The 20,732-nt window shown below is 39.9% G+C and overlaps 1 protein-coding gene across 1 annotated transcript in view; it reads right to left on the bottom strand.

Annotated features, from left to right (window-relative positions):
• Nucleotides 1–2,607: 2,607 nt before the first annotated feature.
• Nucleotides 2,608–20,732, bottom strand: part of UBE3C (ubiquitin protein ligase E3C) — a 60,723-nt gene continuing 42,598 nt past the window's right edge. The window contains exons 19-23 of the mRNA XM_028751558.2: nucleotides 13,099–13,311; nucleotides 9,879–10,067; nucleotides 9,709–9,775; nucleotides 7,638–7,768; nucleotides 2,608–4,272 (exon numbers count right to left, since the gene is read on the bottom strand). Coding sequence (XP_028607391.1) covers nucleotides 4,102–4,272; nucleotides 7,638–7,768; nucleotides 9,709–9,775; nucleotides 9,879–10,067; nucleotides 13,099–13,311 — 771 coding nt within the window. The 3' untranslated portion in view covers nucleotides 2,608–4,101. The remainder of the gene's footprint in view (nucleotides 4,273–7,637; nucleotides 7,769–9,708; nucleotides 9,776–9,878; nucleotides 10,068–13,098; nucleotides 13,312–20,732) is intronic.

Genomic DNA, 20,732 nt, shown 5'->3' with positions numbered 1-20,732 from the left:
CCATCAGCTTTTTACTTAGCAAATGACAACCTTCAAGCTGAAGAGAGTGGGCAGAATGTGCGTGGGTGGAGAAACTTTTGTTCTTGGACTTGGCTTTAATTTGCTACAAGCATTAATTTGATGTTTTTGTACCCACCCTTCGCCAGCAGGTCCCAGGGTGAGTTACAGCAATTTTAAAATCGTTTTGAAGCTATTTAGTCAAATAACAGGGTGCATGGCTTTTATATTTGTGTAAGCTATCTTTCAGCATCTTAAAAAGTAGAGACATCACCTTGGCAACAAATGTCCGTATAGTAAAAGCTATGGTTTTCCCAGTAGTGATGTATGGAAGTGAGAGCTGGACCATAAAGAAGGCTGATCGCCAAAGAATTGATGCTTTTGAATTATGGTGCTGGAGGAGACTCTTGAGAGTTCCATGGACCGCAAGAAGATCAGACCTATCCATTCTTAAGGAAATCAGCCCTGAGTGCTCACTGGAAGGACAGATTATGAAGCTGAGGCTCCAATACTTTGGCCACCTCATGAGAAGAGAAGACTCCCTGGAAAAGACCCTGATGTTGGGAAAGATGGAGGGCACAAGGAGAAGGGGATGACAGAGGACGAGATGGTTGGATAGTGTTCTCAAAGCTACCAGCATGAGTTTGACCAAACTGCGGGAGGCAGTGGAAGACAGAAGTGCCTGGCGTGCTCTGGTCCATGGGGTCACGAAGAGTCGGACACGACTAAACAACAACAAGCTATCTTTAATGCAAAAGGTGAGATGACAATAAGAAAAAGAGGAAGGGCCATAGGTCAGTGGTACAGCTGCTTTGCATACAGAAGGTCTCTCTGGCACCTCCAGGTAGGGCTGGGAATGTCCCATGTGAAAGCTTGGAGAGCTGCTGCCGGTTAGGTGTAAACAGTACTGAACTAGATGGACCAGCGATTTGACTTAGTATAAAGCAGCTTCTTGTGTAAAAAGAAACACTTGAGACTTGGGAAGAGACTCAGTTGCTGGAGTCAGCCATGGACAACTTACCTGTCACTCTGGAGGAAGCTTTTGGCTTGAAGGAGTTTGCTTTTTCTGACACTCATGCAAATGATGGCAAGGCCTCAAACTTCTCCAAGTGGGGGTGCAAAAAGGTGTGTATAACCATTACAGACAGACCAATCCTTTAGTAATGTGTATTTAGAGTATGTGTAGAATTGGCTCAGTGAGTCAGGTAACAGGCTCTGAACCACCACAGCCTTATAATAATCCGTTCCAGAAGTCTGTTCGACTTCCAAAACATTCAACTTCCAAGGCGCAGCTTCCAACTGGCTGCAGGAGCTTTCTGCGGCCAATCGGAAGCCCCAGAAGCCCCACCGAACCTTCTGCTTTCAAAAGAACGTACGCACACCGGAACACTCACTTCCAGGTTTGTGGCGTTCAGGAGCCAAAACGGTTGACTGCTAAGGCTTGAGTGAGTGCAAGGCTTGTGGTGACGTGGATGCCACCCTCCAAAGTTTCTCTCTGAACAAAACTAAACTCTGCCCCTTATTCCAGGGCTCATCCATTTCTAGGGTCATATTTACATACACAATTCTGTGGCTCAGTGGACATCTCAGTAACATGGCCCGTGGATTAAGGTAAGGATTGCAAGGGATACAAAGATGGAACTGAGGCCCTAGGAAATGTACAGTAGCTATATGACAAGTGGGGCTGCATTCACCTACCAATTCAACATGGGCATTTCTGTACAGATTCTGACAATTGGTTGGTATCTTGCTAGTCGGTTGCATAATAAATATGACTGCCAGCTCCCAGGCAGAATGATGTTGCAATACATTTTTTTTTTATTTTCCAAGGCTGGAAAGAACTGACTGTATTCCTTTCAGGCTCTGCTGCTCCCTGCTTTTTTTCATTGTGCTAATTGTCATTAAGATTTTAGCTCTTGGAATTTTACACCACCTATGCTGTAGGTCCTGCCGACAGGAACATACTGGACAAAGTCACATATGTGCTAATATACTTCCTCCCAATCCAAAAGCACTAAGAGCAGCACTTTATAGCACATGGCAGACCGCCTGCAAAAACATTTTGTTTAAAAATGGTTGCAATGTGGCATGGAAGAGAAAGGGGCAGAGAATAGCTCATTTGATTTTGGCCAGTGTCAGCCTCATTCTTGTTTTGGCTTCCTTGATAACATTTTAGAAACTGTGCCCTATGCTTGCACAACAAGAGTAAATTGTAACTTACCAGACATTAAAATAATGTGGCCTAAAACTAACAAAACCCTGGAAATACTAGGACTCAATACAAAAAGAGTTTAATTTACATTTTACAACTTACAAACATGACATCTTTTAATCCAACAAATTAATTCAGTTGAAAAAATAATTTCAAAATATTTAATACTTTGGATTATAGAATAAATAATGGTGTGTGGTTTTTTAAAGGAAATGTCCAGGCTTTGCATTTTAGAGAAGGCAGCAGTCCTGTTAAAGGTTTCTATAGTCCTTCTGTGTTAAGTTCCATAATCTACATAAAAATAAAAATAAAAAGAACACAGGCAGCCAGCTATCAGGAACAGAATAGGCAGGGCATTGTAAATGTTACCATAAATAAAGCAGCTTCGAACAAAACCAAAAAGAAAACAATTGTTTTATTTCTGTACATTGTGACTACAAATAGTATTTTTAACACTTCATTTCTTATCCAAATCATGAAATTATACATTTTTTTTGTACTAACACTAGTAAACATCTTAAAATCACTCAAGAGCTCTTCTGCACATTTAAAATATATTGCTGTTTACTGCTAATTAAATATGAAATTGAGAAGCTTCCCCAGCAGTAAAATAGCTTTCGGTCTAGGAGGCCGGAAGTGGAAGGGCCCCCCCAATGTAAAAGTTCTCAGGCCTTTTCCAACTGACAATAAAGGACACACTTGATTCTGCCCGTTAATGATTTAGGTTCTAATTATATTATTAAAAAAATAATTTAGTGAGAATTGCACGTGAAGACAAATGTTGACCCAGTGCCATAACCATTTCTGAACCACATGAAACAAATGTTTGCCTTGTCGGTCAAACATAGTCCAGTGATGCACTCCCTTCCCCGTGTCCAAGCAGCTAACTGCTAACTGAGCAAATGGATTCGTAGTTGTTTAATCATGGCAAATAACGAAGGAAAGCCCAGTTTCTACACCAACCACAATTATTCCTGACAGAGAAAGCTAAAGAGGGAATGTGAACACCCACCCACAGGCTTTCAGATATAAAAGATTAAAAGCCTGGAGCTTCCGGTTCAAATATATTTTAATAGTTGTTACAAGTATTTCTTTTCCAAAGTCACAGCTATCGTATGTATTATATATGCCAAAGAAGTCTGTCGCATTAAAAAGTCTACAGGCACACAGGAGAAAATGGAACAGAAGAAGGAAAGAACATGTCCAGTTAATCAAGACACAGGTTAAGGTAGTGACTGAAGAACAGGCATGCCCATTCAGATAACTGAAGGTATTGAAAAAACACGCACGCACACAAGTGAAATAAACGCTCTCTTTCAATGCCTACCACGGTAATAAAAATGCATTCCCCCCCCCCCCCAGTTGCAACAAACTGCAGTTGCAGAAAGGTTTGTAAACAATTTCTGCCGCTTGAAGAAAAAAAAATGGAACTGCTTTTAGCCTCTCAGTTCCGAGCCACTTGCAAAATGCCTGCTTCCCTCTCCAAAGTCATCACCCTGTTTATTCCTCGTGGGCTGCTTTGTATGTTGCTTTATTGCCAGCTTATGGAATTATTCTGTATTTGAACAGCGCAAAGCCAAAGCTTCATCTTTGGTTATTTTCAAAATGATGTTACTGTGCCCCCAAATATGCTCTTTCTTGGAAAGCCTACCAAACTGCACACAGCGTCATTATTTTGAAATCGGAGTAAGATACCGTTGATACAGTTAAATGCTTAATGAATGACAGAGAAAGAACATCTTGCACTGAAACTGAAACCTACTTGAGAGTATTTGACAGGAAAGATGAGTTGCAGAAACCTAGGTGGGATTCTCTTAATCTGCTTGGTGTGGGTGGTGCGTATGGAAGTAGGCACTGATTAGTTCCTCGACAGAGCATTAGAGTAGCTCAGCTCAGCTCAACTCAAATCCAGCAGCGCATTCAATGGCATAAAGCAGCTTACTTCGCATAAGGTTCTCATCATAAAACTCTGGAAGCTTCAATAAATTCATGCAGGTACTGGCAGTGGGTAGTCGCTCTAAATCAGAGCCTCCGTTGTGTATGCAAAAAGCAGGGTACAATTCCTGGGGCAGGAGAGAAGATGTAACGATGAAACAAGGATTAGAGCAAACATCCAAACGAGAAGAAAAAAACAATCCAAATAAAAGTTTCTTTGTGGCCTTAAAGAAGCTCCTAAACGTGTATTAAGAGATACACTATTAGCTTCTGAAGTCACAATAACCTCCTATTGTGGAATTTTATATGAAATGGACAACTACAAGGTACTTTGCCCACATCAGTTCATTTTTATAATTTTACTATTCAACAGTGTTGTAGAATGACAGTTGCCAGCTTGAGATTTTGGCCAGGATCCACAGAAAGGTTGAAGAAGCAGAATTTCTTTAAAAGAAGCCAATGCTGGTTTTGAAACCGAGAGGAGTTTCAAAAGCAGCTTCTGATACAGCATGGAAGTCCTCTGTTAAAAGTAAAACTGGATTAGCATTGAGATTCTTGTGTAAGCTTAACACAGCAATGTGATTATTGGCCCTTAGATAAAAAATAAACACACAACTGTTGTTCCACAAAACACATATTCTATCGTTAAAAACCTAACTCTGACTCACTGAAAAGCTAATTTGCATGTGTTTATCAGGAATCAAGATGTCTTATCAAGCTGAGCAATCTGTAATGTGCACTTGGTGTTTATCTATCTACACATACATTTAAATAATCCTCAAACCATTTGTTTCTTACAGCAATAGAACACTTAGAGAAAAAGTATGTAGCGTCACACCATTGTGAGCATGGCGGGTGGCGTGGGGAGATTGTTGTGTGGAGTCCAGAGGTCAGCTCTCAGCAGAAAGTAATCATTTTCTAACATCTGAGGAATCAAATATTTTTTTTCTCTCACACACACACAGAGAGAGATTTAACACACAGAGAGATTATTATCTGGTACTCCCAAAAATGTCAAACCGTATCAAAGTGCTTTGAAGGAACATTTTGGTCACAGACATGCTGCTTATTCCCGATTCATCTAGCTCAGAGCTTTTCAAACTTTTCATGTTGGTGACACACTTTTTAGACATGCATCAGTTTGTGACACAGTAATTCAGTTTTGGGACGCGGGTGGCGCTGTGGGTAAAAGCCTCAGCGCCTAGGGCTTGCCGATCGAAAGGTCGGCGGTTCGAATCCCCGCGGCGGGGTGCGCTCCCATCATTCGGTCCTAGCACCTGCCAACCTAGCAGTTCGAAAGCACCCCCGGGTGCAAGTAGATAAATAGGGACCGCTTACCAGCGGGAAGGTAAACGGCGTTCCGTGTGCTGCGCTGGCTCGCCAGATGCAGCTTTGTCACGCTGGCCACGTGACCCGGAAGTGTCTCCGGACAGCGCTGGCCCCCGGTCTCTTGAGTGAGATGGGCGCACAACCCCAGAGTCTGTCAAGACTGGCCCGTACGGGCAGGGCTACCTTTACCTTTACCTTTAATTCAGTTTTACTAACAAACCAGAGGTGAAAACAATCCTTTCCAGGACCAGGAGAAGTGCAGGGAGCGTTTGCAAGAGACACCTACACACTGCAGCTAACACGCTAACATGTCGCAACACACAGTTTGGAAAGCTCTGATCTAGCTACTTAACAACTCTGCCTCTAACAAAATAAGAACATTCCCAAGGTGTAAAATGGTTTTACCCCCCCCCCCCCAAGGAAAAGAAAATAGGTTTTCCTCAGTTTTTAGAAAACAAGATCTCTCCTCCCACCCCACCCTAGGGGTGCCTAAGACATTTCCACATTATATCCAAAGCTCTCCTTTTCCCTACAAGAGTTTATTAATTTAATCAAATGCTTTGGTGAGTGAAAATAGATTGTCTGGTTTTAGAAACTGCAAAAAAAGTATAAAAAAAAAAATCCTAACACCCCATGCCAGAAGGTTAATGAGATTTTAAGTTAAATTATTGTTTAAATGGAGGCCTTAAAATGTATGTCATAGATAAAATGCTGTATTTTTAGTGTTCCTTTCAAAATGCTAATTGAATTTTCCTACTTTAAGCTTTAAAAATGTTAAAAATGAAGTTCTATATTGAAATGTCAAGCCAAGGGCACCATTTGTTGAATAATTAAATACTGTGGAACGGGAATCTGCAATAGTAGAGAAGTGAGAAGCATCATCAATTTATCGTGTGACCTGATTGGAACTTAACAGTTTCCAACTGCACTTTAATGATTTTTTTTTTGTCTGTAACAATCTCATTTATTAAACTTATTAAACTTTAATTAGCTTTAGCATATGTTATTGTGAGCTGAAGCTGCTGGCAGTAAAGGCTTCCATTTTTTCTCTTCTTTTTTAAACAGTGCAAGTCGTGACTGTGCTATTTATAAGTAAAAGTACTTCAAGACATACTGCATTCTTCTAAATGAGTGAACTAACTTTAGCAAAGGTGAAGGTTCCACAATGTAGCATGGACAAGATTTCAAAGCCAGGCTATTAGAAAGTTATGTTCTTAACAGTAACGTTTAATTATCTTCTACTTTAATGCAGCTATGTACAATTAATTACCGAAGACATTTTGTACTAATTGCTGCCCTCAATATATATATTTTTTTTCATTAAATGAATCCACTTATTTCATTGCAAATACTAATTACTACTTACAGTACATGGTGCTCTTCATCTTCAAAAAAGCACTGCAACAGCATTTGTAATAGTCACACTGAATTATGCTACTTATCTCAGGGCTCCTATGCTGCTTGGGCGCAGCATGGTAACAGTACATTTCCCTGAGCTTGGTGGGCAAACAATAACAGCTCTCGGCATTTGACAGGAGTTATTCATCAACCTACATAATTATCAGACAGCGGTAACAGCTGTTGGGAATCTTTGCCCATAAATGGAGGAAGCATCTTTCCTGCTCCTCATGTCAAATAATAGGCACTACGTGGTAGGATTTTACTGGGTAGGCACAGTCCCTGTAATGAGCATATAAGAAATATAAAGCTGTACATCGTCATCTGTATGTATGCTGATTGCCAGTGGTAAGCCATACTCAAAGCAGCTCACAATATCAAGAAGATAACTAATCATTCCAGACACAACAGAAAATGCAAAAACAGAGATGGGCGGCATAGAATATGTGATAAGCCAGAGGATCAGTGAAACCTTATTTCTCAAGGTCTAGAAATACTCACTCAATGAAAAACACAAAATCCCTCAATGCCCTCTACTCTAGTCTCCTGGAAATACTTCACCATGTGTCAGTGGCATGGAGGAACCCCCCAAAATCAGGCAGAGGAACTTGATGAGCACTTAATGTGTGCAAATGTTGAGTACTCCTATTTATTGTGCTTTTTTCTCAAACTGTTGAGCAATTATTTCTTAATGTGCTAAAGCATGGGAATGGCTGCAATACATCAGATTATGCTTCTGTTAAGCCAATTTCAGGAACACAGATACCTTAAACCCCAAGAGTGGAGGCCGTGAACAGCTTGTCACAAACTTGAGCAATTTACGTTTTTCGTCATCGGTGAAACTTTCTACAACTCTCCAAAAGATTTTGATTACTGGATGATCTGCAGAATAACCACCTACAATTTTCCAAAAGAAAAACAAATTGTATCAATGTTGAACAGCGCTATTACGATATACTATTAGGAGACAGCTACAGTGCATTCTGGATACACTGATAAATCTGAATGATTGAAATGCGTCAATCAGATCTCATCTAATGCCAGCCATGCTGAAAGTTACCTCACTACTGGTTTCTTTTGTTCATATAGACAGTCTTACAGTACTCACTGCAGAAAATCAGATGTGCAGATTATACAGCTCACATGTGCCAGGAAAAAGAACCAACATATTCTGAACCACCTGATACATTGGTACTGAGAGCAACAGAATGACATGTCCCATTCCATCTTTTCAGGGATTCAATAAATGTGCAACATCATAAGATTCAGCACATTTTGGAAGCAGCCCAGCATTCTAAAACTGAGCTCAATCAATGCAACATTTGCACATTAAGCAGAAATGGTGAAGAACAAAGGCATGAGTGAGAAGGCACCTTGGATAGTTCCATCTCCAAGATTAAGCAAGTCTGAGCCAGACCAATATGGGGAAAGAAGACCCACCTGGGAGCCTCAGCACCATGGGGAAAGGGTACAATACCAAATACAGCAAGCAGGACTTTCAATTATAGTATTTCCAGCCATAGGCGCCGACTCCATGGGGCTTGAGGGGGCCCGAGCCCCCTCAAAAATTCGTTTGGGGGGGCTCAGCCCCCCCAATAATCTCCGGCGCCCCTCCAGCAGAGCGCCATCGCCGCCCCTCCCCCAGCCCAAAATGCACAGGGAGGGGCGGGCTGCATGCCTCCTGCCCTCCCTCCCGAGCAAAAGCTCCACCCAATTTCCTTTGGAGCTGATTAATAGGCGCAGCACGCTCTCCCCTATTCGCTCACGAGGAGGCGGCGCCACTTTATTTGCATATTCATGAGCTTATTTATTATTCATGAGCTTTCCCGGGGCCCCCCCAATATTTTTTATAAGTCCGCGTCCCTGTTTCCAGCTGGAAGGTTATCTGCCTTCACTATCTTTTCATTAAACATAAAGGTAAAGGTACCCCTGCCCGTACGGGCCAGTCGTGTCCGACTCTAGGGTTGTGCGCCCATCTCACTTAAGAGGCCAGGGGCCAGCGCTGTCCGAAGACACTTCCGGGTCACGTGGCCAGCGTGACGAAGCTGCTCTGGCGAGCCAGCACCAGCGCAGCACACGGAAACGCCGTTTACCTTCCCGCTATAAAACGGTACCTATTTATCTACTTGCACTTAGGGGTGCTTTCGAACTGCTAGGTGGGCAGGAGCTGGGACTGAAAGACGGGAGCTCACCCCGCCGCGGGGATTCGAACCGCTGACCATGCAATCAGCAAGCCCTAGGCGCTGAGGTTTTACCCACAGCGCCACCCGCGTCCCTTCATTAAACGCATATTTAAATTTATGGGGTTGGACCCAGATTAGGAGGAGGGAAACAGCAGACATAGTGTGACAAGGTCTCCCACCAATGACTGCAACAGGTTTTGAAACACTAAAATCCAAGATAATATACTGAAAATGGACTACATCTGAGTATTTTCTGTCACGTCCTATGAGAGTATTAATGTAGCTTTAAAAACTCATTGTAGCGGACGTTCTTAGGCATTCTGACCATCATGAATTATTGTACATTTGTATGACATTATTATATATTTGGTGTTCTCAGTCTTCTTTGTGGCACTGGGCATCATCCAAGAGCTCCTTAATATAAAACTGAGCCAATAAAGGACTTTGTTGTAACCGGTTGCTGTTGTTTTAAGTATTGCTCTTAAAAATTGTAATGTGGAAAATGATCCAACTAAAATTTAGAACCAATTTGCATCCCAAGAAATGGGGAGTAGTTAAACACAGTTAATTCTTCAATTGAAAATTGTGGCTCAACCTTCCTGGCTCATGCCTTTGATTTTGTCTTATTTATCATCTGAATTACAATATACTTGCCTGAATAGTTTGTGAAAGTTTTAAGGTCGTCTAGACTAATAGGAACCTGTGCACCAGATATCAAAACCTAGAAAAGATAGGGAAAGATAGATGCATGGTTTAGTTTCAGGCAGGATTTTCAAAGGTTTATATTACTAAATTATTTTGTCCACAGAGCTATGCAACAGTACCTGAATTTCTTGCTGATCAAACATTCTAAGCCACTCAAGATTAACAACATTGGCAAGACCCTGTCTAAATGCAAGGCAATGCTGCCTGATCTGTTTGTTTAACCTGTAGTCTGCCACAAGATGGATGTATGCGATTCGATTGGCGCTAGTGACAGGAATATCCTTTCCACCAGGCTTCAGTTCAACCACCTGTAAAACATAAAAATATTCTATGAAATAAATGTCAGCCTTATGAACTGTTTTTCCTCCTAAATACTAATATCGTTGATAACGATCTGGTGGCATATCAGCCTATATATCACCCAATATTACTGTTGATCACTCATGAATTATTTGTACGTAGAAACATCAACGCAAATGGCATTTACGGCGTGATATGAGCAGAAATTAAAAACCCAGTCCTTCCTTACTAACTAAATTTAGGCAGGAGTTCTGTTGCACCTTCTGCCACTAGATGGCATAACTATAAAGTCTATTTAAAATTATGCAGGCCGTAGTTCACAGGTCTTTAAACCGGCAATATACCTTTTTAAATGCTTTTCCTTTCATTTTGACCACACCCAAGCCCAAAAGAACTTCTTCCATGAATAAATAAAAAAATCAACATTCCCCTAAAGAGGCTTTATCAGCGAGATTCAGCTGCAATACAGAAGCAAACTATTTCAAGAATACACTTAACATTCTGACCACAAATATTTTAATATATAATTAGGGATGAGCAAATGCAAGGAGTTCCAGTCAGTGAAGTTTTGGCAGAGCCAGGAATGAATCAGTTCTACTCTGCCAAAATTCTGGAGAAGATTCCTGAATTCAAAATGCATCGTCCCCCACAAAAAAAAAAGCATTGTGGGTATCTGTTGATGGCACATTCTGGGTCTGTTACGCATGTATGCAAGGTGGGGCTAAGGATGTCACCCAACCAGGCTAGCGAAGTGCTTTGTAGGCCCCAAGATCTCGGATACAGCAAAGTCTTAGTGAAAGCACCAGGTGGGGTAACCCCAAGCCATGCTAGATCTTGCCTGGTATATTCCAAGGTGCAAGGTGACAGCTCAACCTCCTTGTTGCTGAAAATCATTATGTGCTGTGTGTGAGAGAAACTGGATACAGTACTCAGAACATTCTAGACCAGGCTTCCTCAACCTCGGCCCTCCAGGTGTTTTTTTTTTGCCTACAACTCCCATGATCCCTAGCTAGCAGGGCCAGTGGTCAGGGATGATGGGAATTGTAGTCTCAAAACATTTGGAGGGCTGAGGTTGAGGAAGCCTGTTCTAAACCTCCCAGTCACCAGAATCTAATGTGACACTTGGGGCCAGTCTACCCTTAGATAGCAGAATCCCAGGTTGTGGTATCCAGGTTCCAGCAAGATATTACTGACCTCTCATGAGATCTCAGCAGAAGCCATGCATTGGTAAGTGAGGCTCTATCTGGGGCATGGCCCCTTCCCACTCTGCCTCAGGCAGCAAAACAGGGCAAGCCGCCCCTGCTGACACTCAGGTCTAGATTTACCAATTAATGCAGCCCTTTGCTCCATTATCAAACATTTCTAGTCTAGAAGGAGGAGTCCGTGCTTGGATGCCTTTTGTGTCAGACTACTGAGCACAATAGCAACACACATTTATTTGGAATTACTGCAGTTCTAGTGCCCTCCAATATACCATTCAATTCCCATTGCCAAGTTTTAATCAACACTGTCAACGCTTCTGTGAAGTCAACGGCATCATCACACTTTCCAATTTGTTTTCCTTGAAACAGTTAAGTTTTTTGAAAGGACGGAAGGGCTGTAAACTAAGAGGGAGAACATCTGAAACTCTGGTGAGGTCTTGCCAGCATATATAACCAACAGCTAGATAGACCAGTGGTCTGACTATGTAACACAAGTTCCTATGCCAGACTCCAAGGCCTGAAGAGCCCCATCATGAACAATGTGGTTGATGGTGATAGATTTGGGATGCATTTATTAGGCATTATTAAGCAATTAAGCAATCATCAGGAATTAAAGCTAGGTTCTAAATTAAATCCACCTCCCTTTCTACCTCAATACTTATCATTACACCCAAATTTAGGATATTGTGGTTTAATCTGAGACTCTGGTACATAATGTTTTCAACTAGCAAAATGGACACAATGAGCAGGGGATGATGATGATGATGGGCGTGGCCAATTGCAACAAGTATCTTCTGCAAGTAACAGTACAATGGCTAAACTCTACCTGATGCTCTTGTTGACTTGGTTTTAACAGTGGCCTCTTACCAGACTTCTCTACCCAACATCCAGTAGACTTTCAGGGGTAGGGTCTTAAATACAGGGGTCACCTGTATTTAAGACCCTACTTTTAACTGGATTTACATAAAAGTCCCCTTGATCTGAATAGTATGATTAGGATTGTGTCTGAGACTGGATTTTCTCCAAGTAATAATAGCTTTCCTTTATTGGTAGCTGAACTGCTTCCTTATAAAGACAGTCAATTAAGATATGAAATTGTTCTTCTTAAATTCTTTCACAAGGATATTCTCAGAAGCACCCAGCAGAAGTAATTACAATGGCAGAGATCCAACGAGATACTTTAGGTGCACCCAAGGGCTTAAGCAGGACCCCCTTACTGCATCACACACTGCTTTTCAAATTCTCCTCTGTTTCAGTGAGCATTTGCCGCATAGCAGGGGTTCCTGTTCGAAAAGCACAATGCAAAGTTCCTCTGGAACTAATTGTCCAGTTCTTTTGTATTCGATCTCATATACTCTTGAAAGCCCACTATTAGGGTTTTCTATTCAAGTACCATGTAGAATTTCCCTTCATAGCATCCTGAATGTCTACAAATTCAGTATTCCATACCAACATTTTAGAGTGATCAACTACAACTATTTATGAAAACAATTCAACAGGCAAGTCAAACAGGCAAAGACTTTGTGACACTTGTAAAGAAGTATTCTCTGCATATCCCAATGTATAAGTGCTTCTGATGAAACTGAAGAACTTGAGGTTGATGCAAAGCATTTTTAATTTAAATATAAAAATTATGTAAGAATTTCCCCTGTAACAACCAAAGCTTGTATCTAAAGGCATATGTGACTTGCCATAAGAGCTAGTTTGATGAGTATCAATACAAAGAGTGCCTGTATGCTTTGACTCCAAGTTACAAAGTCATTGATGAACATATGCTTTATCATTATGACATCTGAATGGAAACATTGCTGAGAACTTAAAAGCCGAGGTCCCTTACCTGTGCTTCCCCCAATTCATTATTCACCACAGTAAAATTCAGCCCAAGTTCTTCCACATCCCCTTCATAGCTCTTTAGAAAAAGTAGGTTTTTGTACATTTCGGGATCTAGTGAAGCCAAGTGATGAATGTCCACATCTGCACTTGTTCCCAACAACTTTGAAAGGAAAAAACTGGCGAATGGAAGCTCGACAAGCATATTTTCATATAAAGCCTTTAAAAAAAAAATGTAAAGTTGAAAATTATTTTTATATACTTCAGAAGCTAAGTATTTACTATGTCCTTTCACTTCTGAAACTTAGCAGGATATCTCCTCCATCTATGGGAGTTCTATACAACTTCCCCCATCCATCTTCATATCATCCATCCCATGTAAATATTTTATTTCGATATTTTTATATTGCCCTTCACCAAAAGTGGTCATCGGGCAGTTTGTATCAGTATAAGGCAGTATGTATCAGAAAAGGCAATACAAAAAATGCATAAACAAAAACATTAAAACAAGTCTCATAAATGCATAAAGTAATTAACATCAAAACTCAGAAATGACTTAATCGAGCTGTGCCATGGTAGAGTTGCAGAGAATCTCTTTCTGTCATTTAACAGTTGCCAACACATTATATAAGAAAACCTGAATGCTTTTATTTGAAGTCAAAATGAAAAAGACCACCTCCTTACTGAATAAATGGAAGCTTGTCTCCTGTGTGTATTCAGTCAATTCTACTTACTTTTGAAAACTTTGATTTTCTCTTTAGCCCCATTCTAGGTTAGATTACTCTAATGTGTTGTATGTGGGGCTACCTCTGAAGACAGTTCAGAAACTTCAGCTGGTGCAGAATTCAGTGGCCAGGTTACTCACCAGGGCAATGGAGTTTGAACATATAGTGCCAATCCTGACCAGACTGTGCTGGCTGCCAATTAGTTTCTGAGCTCAATTTGGTTTTGCCTTATAAACAAACAGCTCAGGACTGCAATACCTCAAGGACCACCTCTCCCCATATGAAGGTGAATTCTGGGTTACAAAAATGTTGAGGATTTGTATGGCCATGTTTACTTGGTTGGTTTACCATTGCTAGTAATGGAAAGGGGCAAAGGAACTAAGGACTGCTTAACCTTCCCAGCCCTGAATCTAATTCCCCTCTCATCCACCCAGCCACCTCATTTTATATTTTGAGATTCCACCCAGTAAAGACACATGTCCCCCCATTTATTTACATGAAAGGAGAGATTCTCACAACATGAGAATCCATACCCCATGCCAAATTGTGCACTTGGACAGAATTGCTAAATGCAGTAACAAACCCCGAGCGAGAGAGGCATATGGTTAATTATGTACAAACTTTTTAATGCATCTAAATAGAGATACACATTGTATGAAATATTATAAGGCTATGGGTATTGCTACTGTTTTACTGTTATTTTATAAATGCGGTAAAGTTTGGGGTGTTTTTTTTGTCAGGTAGCCTTGGTGCCTGGTATCTAAGAGAAAGGTGGCACATTTTTTAAAAATCAGTGTGCTATCTACCGATAATGCATTAAAATCAAAGTTAGAAAAAGTCTTCAAAAGTAGGTATGCACCACTGCTGCTATCTAGCAGCTTCAAATTCAAGTTCTCCTACAAGTTAACCAATGTCCTTGGGTCACTCGATCAATTCACTGCTAGAATGTTTTCTGTCCCTTAAATATAATGGCCTTTCTTTTCCATACCTCACCAGGATTTTGGATAGGCAAACACCAACCCCACACTCTATATGCTAAGAGTCCTTAATTCCAATGAATTTACTGGCTGTTATAGTATTAAACTGACTTATGTGCCACCCTATTTATCAATGGAAGACATATACTGCTTTCACCTAGACATTCAGAACAATGCGCCTATCTATCTGACCATAAAGTGATAGCTAATGACAGCTTTCAATTAAACACTGGAAGCTGCAGATTGTGCTCCTCTAGGCTCCTTCCTTCTATTTCCAAATGCAAATCTTCATAAACTTTCTGTATTCAGGGTCAAGAAAAATTTACAGAACCACGAAGAGCAGTAAAAAGCACCAATCTCCTAATGATGCCCTATCAAAATACCTTCACACACAAACACTGTGTGACAGTTTAGCCCCAAGAATGTATGACTAACAAGATCAAAGCCAAGGAGGCATTTTTAGGAAAGGGATGAAAACTGAAACCTTTTCTTTGTGTAGCTGAAAAAGTAAACTTCAAGTGTAAATCATTAATTTGCAATCTGTATGGTCACAGTTTGCTATTCTGAATTAGTAACAGACACACACACTCCACAACTTTGGTAAATATATCAAAGCTACCTGAAATCTGAAGCTGAATTTAATCACTGACTCACCAAATACTTCTGCATCCTTATATATATTTTCCCCCTCCCCACCCCCAACACAAGTCAGGTTTAGGCATTTAAAGCATTTAATATACAAGCACTAATAAATGATGGCCCTAAACACTATGATCACATCAGCTAAATGGATTATAAATTAAATTTCCATAATGTATGCAAGTGAAATACAAATGTAGGCATAAATCAAGGTATTTTCTAAACACAGGTTAATTACACAGATTCAAGAACTGTCTATTTTTTATGCAAAATAATCCACTTACCATTTTTCATATGGGTCTTAATTCTTAGCCACATGTTAACACTGGCTCCTAGAAGCCTATCAATAACTCCTTGTCAAGGGAAAATAGCAATAGGTATATTGAAAGAACCTGCATGTTATTTTTCAAGTGTCTGTCTTTTATGAGTGTTTATTGCTGGAAATTGTGCCAAAATGATTTGAAATAAAAAGGATTAATTATCGTAGAAGCCTTTTAATATAAGTGAGTGCACTAGCAATGCAATTAATGCAAATTGTGGTGCTATCAGGAGAATAAATGTGAACAACATCACAGGCCATTTCTGTTTGCTGCCAAATAACTTTAGTAATTTACTACATTAAGAATCAATATAAAAATAATGCTTTTCAAATGCAGATCTATCAATCTTCAGGTAGCTCCACAGCAAACATTTATAACTTAATCTAAAAACTATATAAAACATTTTTAGGCCACCTTGATTGTGTTTAATTAAAATTATAATCAAGATGGCACAGTTTCCCACAGCCAAGTTCCTCCAAATATAAAAGACAAAAGAAACATCCATTGTATAAACAAGGTGAGATGAATAGTTAACATTCCAATTAGTGTAAAAGCTAAGTTTTTAAAATAGGCATCTGCGAAATGTATAGCAGTTCTTTGATAAGTTAGTCACAGTTAGGCTCTTCTCTTTCTACATGGCAAAATATAATACAGTGGTACCTCGGGTTAAGTACTTAATTTGTTCCGGAGGTCCGTTCTTAATAATAATAATAATAAATTTTATTTATATCCCGCCCTCCCCAGCTGAAGCCGGGCTCAGGGGGCTAACAACAATAAAACAGTACAACAGTACAACACAACACTCTAAAATCATTCATTATAAAATTAATTCAAATCAAACCAATGGCAACCATTGGGCCTGAGCTCCGCGAAGATTGTTCTGAAACTGTTCTTAACCTGAAGCACCACTTTAGCTAATGGGGCCTCCTGCTGCTGCCACGCCGCCGGAGCACAATTTCTGTTCTCATCCTGAAGCAAAGTTCTTAATCTGATGTACTATTTCTGGGTTAGCAAAGTCTGTAACCTGAAGCGTATGTAACCTGAAGCGTATGTAACCCGAGGTACCACTGTAAGCCACACATTGCAGTAGGTGCACACATGCCCAGACTTCTGGGGTTTCTTGATCAAGCCAAGCTCACCTTGGTCCTTCATATTCAAATTTAAAAACTAAAAATACATCAGGCTTGAGGACTCCCTGATCCTTCTCCCATGCAGCCAGGAAGAAAAGTTTGAAAGCTCTTGTTACTTATTTTTCTTAAGCGTGAAAAATGCTGTTAAGCTAAGATGGTTGCTTCTGAACTCATTCTGGCCACATGGGAAAAGAAGCATGCAAGTCTGAGGTCTGCTGAAGCTCAGTTGTGTCTTGCTAAGTTGTGATTTAATGTAGACATTCAAATGCACCCACTGTATCATTTTACAGACTCTTTTATTTTTTCTTAAATATTCCCCTAAAATGGCCTCCTTCTGCAGCTGCAGCAGCCTAATGTTCAGATTAAATATAAAGCAGAATATTAAGACAAACTATTGCCTTTTTTTAAAAAAAGAATATTAAGACCAACTTAGTATTTTTACAATTTAAAAATAATACAATACTAAAATAAAACATTCTATTTTATTTGTTTGTTAAATCATACTTTTTTCTCCAGTCTCGAACACATTTCCCCTGACTGGACCTAATGGTCAGGGGTCACTTTACCTTTATTACACTGTTATATCCTTTTACTTAAACACCCATACTTGTATTCAATGGTTGTGCAAGTGGAAAACAGTTTGTGCAGCCAACTTTTCTACTCCCCCCCTCCCCTCCTGCCAGCAGCTCTCTCTACCCCTCAAACCCCCCTCCGGAACCGCAGACTGAAGGGGAGGGTGTCATATGGCACTGCAGTGGGAAGGAGAATCACCTGAAAGCAGATGGAGGGATGTTGACCCAATGGTGTTCCACTTAATTTCACGTGAATTCCACAACAACCACAACCACATTGCAGTCCCCATATGGCACGGCCCCACTGTTCAGGGGTGGGCGTGGGAACAGAAAGAGACATTCGTAGAAACTGCCTTCAGCTCACACAGTCATTGTATACAATCCTCAGTATTTATTTATTGCTCCTTTCATCAAATTCCCGACCCCCTGAATGATTAATTTACTCTTTTACACTGTAAGAAACTATTACAGTGGTACCTCAGATTAAGTACTTAATTCGTTCCGGAGGTCCATTCTTAACCTGAAACTGTTCTTAACCTGAAGCACCACTTTAGCTAATGGGGCCTCCCACTGCTGCCGTGCCACCTGAGCACAATTTCTGTTCTCATCCTGAAGCAAAGTTCTTAACTTGAAGCACTATTTCTGGGTTAGCGGAGTCTGTAACCTGAAGCGTATGTAACCTGAGGTACCACTGTACTCACATATTAAACAGAAAAATAGCTGTGTACTTCTATTATAAGCAGACACACAAGACAACGTTATGGGCCTCTGGTGTTTCAATTACACAGATCTGCTGCTAAATATTCTACAATAATCATACTACTTGCTGTTGCTACTTCCCCAGCAGCTTCTGTAGTCATTTTTACAGAGAACCAAAACTACAAACACATATGGGAGGACTTGTGCTTATCTTCCAAGCAGAAGTTTCAAAGTCGTATTTGACACATGTGCACATCTGTTTCTGTGCACATAACAAGAATCACAAGACTACAATTTCCTATAATGATCCGCATTAAGGAAGCATTTTTTGCCACTCTGCACAGATAGCCACAGGCCCTTAAGAGCAGGAGTGTCCCAGAATTAGTTTGTTCAAAAGAATTATCCTGTTGCAAGTTCATGGAGATGAATTCTTAGAATAAAATTACCAGCAAGAAGTACAACTTTTCTATATGAAGCATTTGTTTAAAAAAAAACAAGTGGGCAGAGGTAATTATAATTAATCCATGTGGTGGGAACACGTATTGAGAGGAATCAATATCTCCAAATCAGCAGAGTACTGATTTTCAGTAAGAGTTCAAACATGACAATTTATTCCACTAAATATTCTGAACTTAATTGACTTAAATGGACCTAGGTGTTTCCAAAGGCAAAAGAAGATCAGGATGCCATTACCACACACTTTAACTGTTTATTTATTCCCTGTCTAGGAAGCCTGATTTAGGAGCTATAAAATGCAATCAGTACACAAACCAGAAGCTGGAATCATCTGCTAATGGAACTTTTAATTGAGAAGTGACCACTGACATGAGGTAATTCTTTCCATGTAGAATTGCTTGCAGAGACCTTTCTGCACTTTATCACAGTAAACAATCACTAACATATGCATTAAAGAAAATTTAAATACATTATGACCCAATAAATATCACAATCAATCAATACAATCTTTTCCCTTTCAAAGATTTAGTGTTAAAATACCACACTTTTAGTAGTCCTTTAGTGCTGGACACATATTTATAAATGCTGGTACTAAGTTTAGCCATTTGTAATGAAAAGATAATTGGTTATGTGAAAGGAACTGGTATAGGGAAGACAAGCATATTAGTTATGTTAAAACCGTTTCAAAAATAAGTTAGTATTAGGGAATTTTTAAAATGTGTTGAACAATACTGAGTTCTTATACTATTGAATCATTAGCAAATTCATACTATTTTGAAATTATTCAAACACCACATTTATTTGTGCTATTAACATATTGAATAAAAAAAGGCCCAAACAACCAAAGTAGAATATCAGGCAGTTTACTTAATGGCATTTAAAAAAATTAATTTAGGAGACTTAAAAAGATTACAAAAAAAGATTTCTAGTTTTTATTTGACATCTACAGTGGTGCCCCGCAAGACGAATGCCTCGCAAGACGAAAAACTCGCTAGATGAAAGGGTTTTCCGTTTTTTGAGTCGTTCCACAAGACAAATTTCCCTATGGGCTTGCTTCGCAAGACGAAACGTCTTGCGAGTTCTTGCGAGTTTGTTTCCTTTTTCTTAAAGCCGCTAAGCCATTAATAGCCGCTAAGCCGTTAATAGCTGCTAATAGCCGTGCTTCGCAAGACAAAAAAACCGCAAGACGAAGAGACTCGCGGAACGGATTAATTTCGTCTTGCGAGGCACCACTGTATTTCAGGCGACGATAAAGAAGGGTAGAGCCAACCTAGGAGTTCTTCAAAGCATAGAGTAGGCTCAGATATCTGATCTGCTCCTGTTCCCCTTAGGAGTGTCTAGTTTTCTAGCAAATCACCTGGTCCCTCATCAACTGCATGACATGAAAGTTCAACATGCTTTTCCCATGGTGGAAATGCAGTACTGGAGAAAGCCTTCCTTCTAGAATTTGTGTCTGCCATGAAGTTCTTGGAAGTTGAGTAATATTGCCACACACACAAACGAACCATCTCTGCTCCAAAGCACTAGATTCAATTAGGCTTACTCCCAGGTAAGTGGAGTTGGGATTGCAGCCATACTTAATCATATGAGTGTCAGGAAAATGATTTTTAAAAACTGGGGGGAAAGCATGCAAGTGAAACAGTTCTGAAACAGTAACTCAACATTTTCAGACACTTGGTTCTGCTGTAGTTGCCATCACCTTAAGATATTCCCTGCAGTTTCATAATGTCTCTATTGCCGTCTGAAAGTTCAACCTTAATTTATTTTCAAAATCTGCTGCCTATTTGATCAATATTAGTCTATCAAAATGTTTTAAACTGATTTATTGAGCCAATGAATCTATTACCTTATACCCTCCATAACTAAAAGTAAGCCTTACTGAAGTGAATATGACTTATTTCAAGTAGAATGTGGTAATCCTAAGTAGTTACAGCTGCAATCCTAACCTTTCTTACCTAGAAGTAAGCCCCACTGAATTCAATAGGGCTTGCTTCTTAGTAGACATGGTTAGGACTGTGATATAAAGTATCTATAGTTCAAAGATATTTAGAGGGGGTAATATTCTTTCAAAACTGCAACTACCACAATGAAGAGCTTTTAATGTGTATTATTATAAATTGCCA

Source organism: Podarcis muralis, chromosome 12 (genome assembly GCF_964188315.1).
Source record: "Podarcis muralis chromosome 12, rPodMur119.hap1.1, whole genome shotgun sequence".
Taxonomy (NCBI): Eukaryota; Metazoa; Chordata; class Lepidosauria; order Squamata; family Lacertidae; genus Podarcis; species Podarcis muralis.
Note: the sequence above shows the minus strand (reverse complement) of the source record. Positions and strands in the feature narration are given on the sequence as shown.